General features: G+C 40.1%; 2 protein-coding genes across 2 annotated transcripts; both read right to left on the bottom strand.

The window, feature by feature from the left end:
* Window positions 1-962: 962 nt before the first annotated feature.
* On the bottom strand, window positions 963-1760 carry LOC138890130 (uncharacterized). Its single transcript, XM_070173491.1, has one exon. It carries the CDS (start codon window positions 1758-1760, stop codon window positions 963-965), a length of 798 nt encoding a protein of 265 aa, XP_070029592.1.
* A 35-nt stretch (window positions 1761-1795) lies between these two features.
* LOC138890129 (uncharacterized) lies at window positions 1796-2425 on the bottom strand. Its single transcript, XM_070173490.1, has one exon. It carries the CDS (start codon window positions 2423-2425, stop codon window positions 1796-1798), a length of 630 nt encoding a protein of 209 aa, XP_070029591.1.
* Window positions 2426-7816: the final 5391 nt, after the last annotated feature.

Here is a 7816-nt window from a genome sequence, read left to right as displayed (position 1 = left end):
GTGCCCTAATCTTTAACTTTTGCGGACCACACAATTTCTTGTGCGGCCGCGGATTCCAAATTTTTACGAACAGACAGTCAGTTATGCAACTAGGGCTTGACATTTTTTCACACTTTTGACATGGAATTAACCTTTAAGTATGATAATAAATTCACCCATTCCCCTTAGAACATTTATCAGTCTACCCACAACATATCCACCCTAAAAAATTGTTCAAATAGATTCATAGACAAATAGTTCAAAATTTTACTAAAAATCTAAAAATTTAAAGAAGTTAATCAAGATGATGATGCATATTAGAGATGAATTTGTGCAAGAGATGAGTGATCAATAGTTGTTAGGATTGTGAGCAACTAATTTAACACAAAATTTCAATGTTTGCACTTTGTGAGCTTAGAGAGGGAAAAAGGGGAACAGTGCGCATCAACTCCTATTTATAGTGAAGGGTGTCTGACAAGTGAAGGGACGATGAGTGCATATGCGAAATTCCTATTGTAGTCCGCACTCCATTACCTGGGGGCCTCAGATGCCCTAGCATTTTACGTACTGCAGAAAAAGTTGTGCGGCCTAAAGCTTTGTTGCGGACAGAATTAGTGTTGCGGCCGCAGATTGGCCATTTCTCTTACAGACCAACTTCAGAGAGTTGACAATTTCCACCTTCAACTTGTGCGGTCCACAATGCATTTGTGCGGCCGCAGATCATCTTTTGCTGTAGCAATCAAAATTGTGCGGTCCGCAATTCTTTCCAAACTTAGCCAATTTTCTAGGCACAATTCCTATAAAGTACACTCATCCCTGCAACACACTTCAAATCCAGTTAGCACAAAAATAACACCTAAATACAAAAGAACAAAAGAAAAGAAGAAGAAACATGGGTTGCCTCCCAAGAAGCGCTTGATTTAACGTCGCAGCACGACGCAAGTTACCATCACTTGAAATGAATCACTACTACAACGTGGCCATCACCACCTTTTCCCAAATAATGCTTCACCCGGTGACCAATTGACTCGGAATACCTCATCATTTTTGTTCCTCAAGTTCAATGCACCAAAGGGTGTCACACCCACAACTTCAAACGGGCCACTCCATTTAAACATTAACTTCCCGGAAAACATCCTCAACCATGAGTTGAACAAAAACACAAGATTACCCTCTTTGAACTCTTTTTTCCAAATGTACTTGTCATGAAGATATTTTATCTTCTCTTTGTATAAGGACGAACTTGTGTATGCATGGTACCGAAACTCATCCAACTCATTCAGATGTGCCACCCTCAAGTTAGCGGCGACATCCCACTTAAGATTCAACTTCTTTAAAGCCCGCATGGCTTCGTGCTCAAGTTCCACCAGAAGATGACAAGCTTTTCTGAACACTAACTGATATAGAGACAATCGGATGGGTGTTTTGTAAGCCGTCTTATAAGCCCATATAGCATCGTCAAGTTTCTTGAACCAATCCGTCCGGTTAGCATTCACTATTTTGGACAAAATACTCTTTATCTTCCGGTTGGAGACTTTCACTTGACCGCTTGCTTGTGGATGATAGGGAGTTATGACTTTATGAGTGACACCATACTTGGGTAGAGAAACAACCTCAACCAATTTGGACACATAATCAACCGCGACCAAGATGTAGGTGTTTCTACAAGAACTCACAAAAGGACCCATGAAGTCAATACCCAACACATGGAAAATATCAATTTCCAAAATGGTGGTGAGGGGAATTTCATTTTTCTTTGAGATTCCACTGGCTCTTGACATTCATCACTTCGTTTCACTAGATCACTTGCATCCTTTTAAAGAGTGGGCCAATAGAAACCGCAACTTAACACTTTGGCCGCCGTTCTTGCTCCACCATGGTGACCATCATATGGCGAAGAATGGCAAACCCCAAGAATTTCACATTTCTCCTTTTGCGGTAAACATCTTCTAATCACCCCATCCATACAAATTCCAAAAATGTACGGTTCATCCCAATAATAGTTTTGACAATCCTGTTTGAGCTTCTTCCTTTGGTTTGAAAAGAATTCATCCGGGATGATACCACTCACAAGTAAATTTTCTAGATCCGCAAACCATCGAACAACATTCATTAAAATAGCCAAAAGTGGCTCAGCGGGGAAGGAGTCATTGATTTCAAGGCCATCATGCGGCTTCCCCTCCTCTTCCAAACGAGACAAGTGGTCCGCCACTTGGTTTTCACTTCCTTTTCGATCTTGGATGTCAATATCAAACTCTTGAAAAAAAGGAACCCATCTTATCAACCGGGCTTTGTCTTTCTTGGTCATAAGATAACAAAGTGCTGCATAATCTGTGTGGATAATTACTTTAGCACCCATCAAGTACGGGCAAAACTTCTCAATTGCAAACACAATGGCAAGGAGCTCTTTCTCCGTAACGGTATAATTGATTTGGGAACTATTCATGGTATTACTAGCATAGTAGATCAAATGAAAAATATTGTTGATGTGTTGCTCCAAAACAACCCCCCACTGCTACATCACTTGCATCCCATATGAGCTCGAAAGGAACACTCCAATTAGGAGCGGTGATAATGGGAGTAGTAGTCAACTGGAATTTTAAAAATTCAAAGGCTCTCATGCAATCATCATTAAATTGTAACTTAGCATCTTTCTCCAAAATCTTGCACAACGGGTTCACCACTTTAGAGAAATCTTTAATAAAATGCCGGTAAAACCCCACATGGCCTAAGAAACTCCGCACGCCTTTCACCGAAGTTGGAGGTGGAAGTTTAGAAATCACCTCAATCTTTGCCTTATCTACTTCAATGTCATTCTTTGATATCTTGTGGCCAAGGACAATACCTCCCTCGACCATGAAATTACATTTCTCCCAATTTAGCACCAAATTTGTTCCTTTACATCTTATCCAAGTTTACGAGACAATCATCAAAAGAATTCCCGACCACCGAGAAGTCATCCATGAAGACTTTAAGGTAATCATCCACTATGTATGAGAAGATAGCCATCATACACCTTTGAAAAGTCGTCGGTGCATTACACAACCCAAATGGAATCCTCTTGAAGGAAAAAGTACCATAAGGACATGTAAAGGTAGTTTTCTCTTGATCCTTCGGAGCAATAAGAATTTGGTTGTATCCAGAATACCCATCAAGGAAACAATAGAAAGCAAGGCCGGCCAATCTATCGAGCATTTGATCTAGGAAGGGAAGTGGAAAATGGTCCTTCCTTGTGACTTTGCGATAGTCCATACACACTCTCCACCCGGTCACTGTTCATGTAGGAATCAACTCATTCTTGTCATTGGTGACCACCATCATGCCCCTTTCTTTGGGACACATTGAACCGGAGAAGTCTACGAACTATCGAAAATGGGGTAGACAACCCCGACATCCAACCACTTGATGATCTCCTTTTTCACAACCTCTTTCATGGCTTCATTATGTCTCCTTTGATGCTCAATAAATGGTTTGGAACCTACCTCCAAGTTAATCTTGTGCAGGCAAAATGCGGGGCTTATCCCCTGAATATCCGCCAATGTCCATCCAATAGCCATCTTCCTCTTTTGTAGCACCGCCAATCTAGAGTCTACCAACATGTTAATCAAATAAGAAGAAAGAATAACTGGTAAAGTAGAAGAAGGGACAAGAAATTCATACCGAATATGTGGAGGCAATGGCTCAACTCCAAGATAGGAGGCTCTTCGATTGAAGGCTTTGTTGGAGGAGTTATCCTATTTTCGAGATCCAAGAACAATTTGTGGGGTTCATATGTGTACAAACCCATTCCTTGCAAAGAATTCACACATTCCACGAAGCCATCCATATCGTCATCATCAAAGTTGTGCAAGACGGCCTCCAACATATCACCAACATTTATCATAGCACGTGTTTCATCCATAATCACATTGGTCACCAAGTCCACGAAAGAGCACACCTCATTACTATTGGGTTGCCTCGTGGACTTACACACACGGAAAACCACTTTTTCATCACCAACCCAGAAATTAAGTTCTTCGGCTTTAACATCACAAAGATCCTTCCCATATCAAGGAAAGGTCTACCAAGAATTGACACCTCATAATCAACCTTACAATCAAGAATGACAAAATCAGTTGGGAGAATGAATTTATCAACACGAACAAAAACATCCTCAATCACTCCCAAGGGTTTCTTCATAGTTCGATCGGCCATTTGCAATTTCATAGAGGCAGGCCTTGGCTGCCCAATTCACTATGTCTTGAAAACCGAATAGGGCATCAAATTTATACTTTCCCCAAGATCACAAAGAGCTTTTGCAAACTTGGCACTTCCAATTGTACAAGGAATTGTGAAAGCACCGGGATCCTCCAACTTGAGATCCATTGAATGCATAATTGCACTTACTTGATGCGTCATTTTTATAGTTTCAAAATTCATCGACCACTTCTTTATCAAAAAATCCTTCATGAACTTTGCATAATCGGGCATTTTCTCCAAGGCTTCAACTAATGGCACATTGATTGAGAGACTATTCATCAGTTGGATAAAATCTTGAATTGGTTTTCACCATTTTTCTTTGCAAGTTTTTAAGGGTAGGGAGGTGGAGGCTTAGGCAATGGTGCCTTATCCTTTTGCAATACCGGTTCCATCATGTTAATAATGTGATCCCTAGACTGGTTCACCTCTTCTTGATTTTCTTCCACACTATCATCAATATTAATCCGAACCTCATCATTGGATTACTCAACATAGTTCGGAATCTCCTCTTCTTGCACTACTTGCTCTTCATCCACAAGTTGCCTTTGGCTTGAGGTGAGTGCATTCCCACATTTTCTACTCCTTGTAGTAATGGGCATGGCATGCCCAGTATTGTTCCCACTCTTTGGGTTCACCACCGAGTCACTTGGTAGTGCCTCCTTAGGACGAGTATTTAGAGCTTGAGAGATTTTCCCCATTTGAACTTCCAAGTTATGATTGATGTACTGTGGGAGGCAAGTTGGGTATCAGAATTGGCATTCTTCTCCATCATTTGCTTGAACATTGATAGAATAAATGAGTCCACCAAACTATATAAAGACTGGGTACTCTATTAGTTTCCACTGAGAATGCTAATGAAACAGTAAGTAAATAGAACAAGGAGTTTTTACGTGGAAAAATCCCTGCTCAAGGGGGATAAAAAACTACGACCTACATTGGTAGGATTTCAACTTCATTATGAGCAACTTTAGATTACGACCTATGCAATCTAGGAATTAAACTCTTAATCCCTCACTAACTTGTAATACACATATTACAAGCCACTTTGCAATACACCTATTACAAAGACTTCAACTCATGACTAACTCTAGTCATGACACAAACACTAAAGGTTTATGGTTTACAAGGGGTTCCTAAGTAACTTTGCTAGATAAGCAAAGTAGGAATTACAATGAAGAACAATCACAAAGTTACAACTCAACTAAGGACATACAAGATATTAGTTGTAGGATCTAGTCTGTAGTAGTGTTAAACTTTGTTCTTGATGCACTTGAGAATTGAATGCTTGATTGTCAGATGCTTGAATGCTTGAGTGAATTCTCAAATGTTCAAGTGATGTTTTGATGTAATGTTTTTTGTTAATACAACATGGATGACATTACTTGAATGATGTAATCACTTGGTAGGTCAAATGAGAAGTGACTGTAGAACTACGCTGCACTTTTTCTATGTACAGTGCAGGCAGTCACTTTCCAGCTATAGACAGTTGACTTCATACTGCTGTCAGGGAAACACAAGGGTATCAGGTCCCTATTTTTATTCTCTATTTTTTGAAGACATAGAAACTCACATTAGCTGAAGTCCGTTGATTTGAGTTGTGTACCAAGTGTGTCAAGTTCCTTATCTAGTTCTTTGTCAGTAAGTTTGTTAGATCATCAAAACGCTAAGCTAAGGTACTGTAAACCCATCAAACATATTCTCAATACGCCTAATTTCATTGTTGTAAGAACTTGGACCATGGGAAGGATAATGAGATGGGTCGCTCGGTTGTTGATACATCGGGGGCCTTTGAAAACCCGATCCCCGGTTGCCTTGATTATTTTTTCAACCCCTTTCATTGTTACCTCCCCAATTTCCTTAATTGTTGCCACTCCAATTACCTTGGTTATTTCCACCACTCTAATTTCCTTGATTGTTATTGTTATTCCAATTCTCTTGATTATTACTACTACTCCAATTACCTTGATTGCTTGAATTCTAATTACCTTGATTCTTTTAAGGTCGCCATTGTTGTTGATTTGGGCCTTGGAAGTTGTTTCTTTACCCTTGAAAGTTGTTCACATATTGCACCTCCTCCTCTTGTTCATGGTAAGATTCATCTAGATCAAACCTATTATCTTCTTGCCCATAATTATCTGCTCAGGTTTGCACTTGTGGACCCTTTTGTTCACCATCATGCTTACTCCCTCCATGGCATTGACTTGATTCTTTATTTTCTGAAGTCATAGCAACTCACATTAGCTGAAGTCTGTTGATTTGAGTTGTGTACCAAGTGTGTCAGGTTCCTTATCTGGTTCTTTGACAGTAAGTTTGTTAGATCATCAAAACATTAAGCTAAGGTACTGTAAACCCATCAATTTCCTCCTTTTTGGTGATAACAAATTAGAAATTGATAACACATGATTTAGAGCAAAATTGACCAGATGAAGTAGCAAGAACTTCACAAGTTCCCCCTGACTTTATGCTTCCCCCCTTAATCAGATCTCTGTTTCAATTATACTTCCCCCTTTTGGCATCATTAAAAATACACATGCAAGTAATAAACATAAAGAAGTCTAGCCTAGCTAACTCTTTCCACATATGTGCACACAACATGATAGAAAAAGAGAAGTAGAGAGACATAAGTAATAAACAGCAAAAGAGGATAGTTTTTATAAAACATAAGCCTTTACCATTACAGCAAAGGCAGAATTTGGACTGTTATCACCGGGAGCAGTACAAGTACATTCCATCCACACCACAAAAGAAAAACAAAAACAAATTCCATAGTAATAAAAAACAAAAGAGATAATCCAGAAACTGGTCACTGAAGGGTTAGCCTAGGGGACACTAGAAGTTGAGGGCTTAGAAGCTATAGCGAGGGTGTTGAGAACTAGATCAATTCGGGCATTGGCTAACATTTTCTCTGTGAGCAGTTTTTCCTTCAGGTTCTCCACTTGTTGCCTGAGATCAGCACTTTATTTGGTTAGTCGAGCAATCTCCTCATTTGACCCTGGTGCCTCTTGGGCCTGGTGGCTGTCCAGTATGGCATTTTTGATTTCAGCTTCCTAATCTCCTCAGTAGCACTATTTTGGGCATTGATAAGATGAGAAATTGTTGAAGTGCTTCCTACCCCTCCTCCTTTTTCAACACATTCACATTCCTCCAAAGTAGTTTGGGAGAAGGTCTGCTTCTTGGTTCCCATATTGGGTTGTCCCAAAGGCACATCGAAGAACTTAAAGACATGCGTGAGAAGAAATCCATAAGGAAGACCATGGTTTCAATCTTTGAACGTTGCCACATTTTGCATGTGCTTAATCATGATGGCTGACAAGCTTATAGCTCGGAACCCATCTAGTGCTTCCATCAAATATAGATCAGACTTAGAAGTGATGGACCTTCTCTCAGCACGGGGTGGAAGAACCTTGTTTACCAACTCAAACAATAGCTGGTAAACAGGAAGCAGAGGTTTCTTGTGAACCCGTTCCCCCTTCTGGACTGCACCTTCCTTCACAATAGCATTCATAAAATTTGACCCACACACATTCTTGACAAAGGGCATACCATCAGCAGGGACCTTAAGAATGTCCCCAAGCAGAGCAGCATCCAACACAATATC

The sequence above is a fragment of the Nicotiana sylvestris genome, chromosome 4 (assembly GCF_000393655.2).
Source record: "Nicotiana sylvestris chromosome 4, ASM39365v2, whole genome shotgun sequence".
NCBI lineage: Eukaryota > Viridiplantae > Streptophyta > Magnoliopsida > Solanales > Solanaceae > Nicotiana > Nicotiana sylvestris.
This window is presented reverse-complemented; position numbering and strand designations above follow the sequence as displayed.

Excerpts from the sequence above, each read along its gene's own strand:
- LOC138890130 (XM_070173491.1), bottom strand. The coding sequence starts at position 1,760 with ATGTCAAGAGCCAGTGGAATCTCAAAGAAAAATGAAATTCCCCTCACC.
- LOC138890129 (XM_070173490.1), bottom strand. The coding sequence starts at position 2,425 with ATGAATAGTTCCCAAATCAATTATACCGTTACGGAGAAAGAGCTCCTT.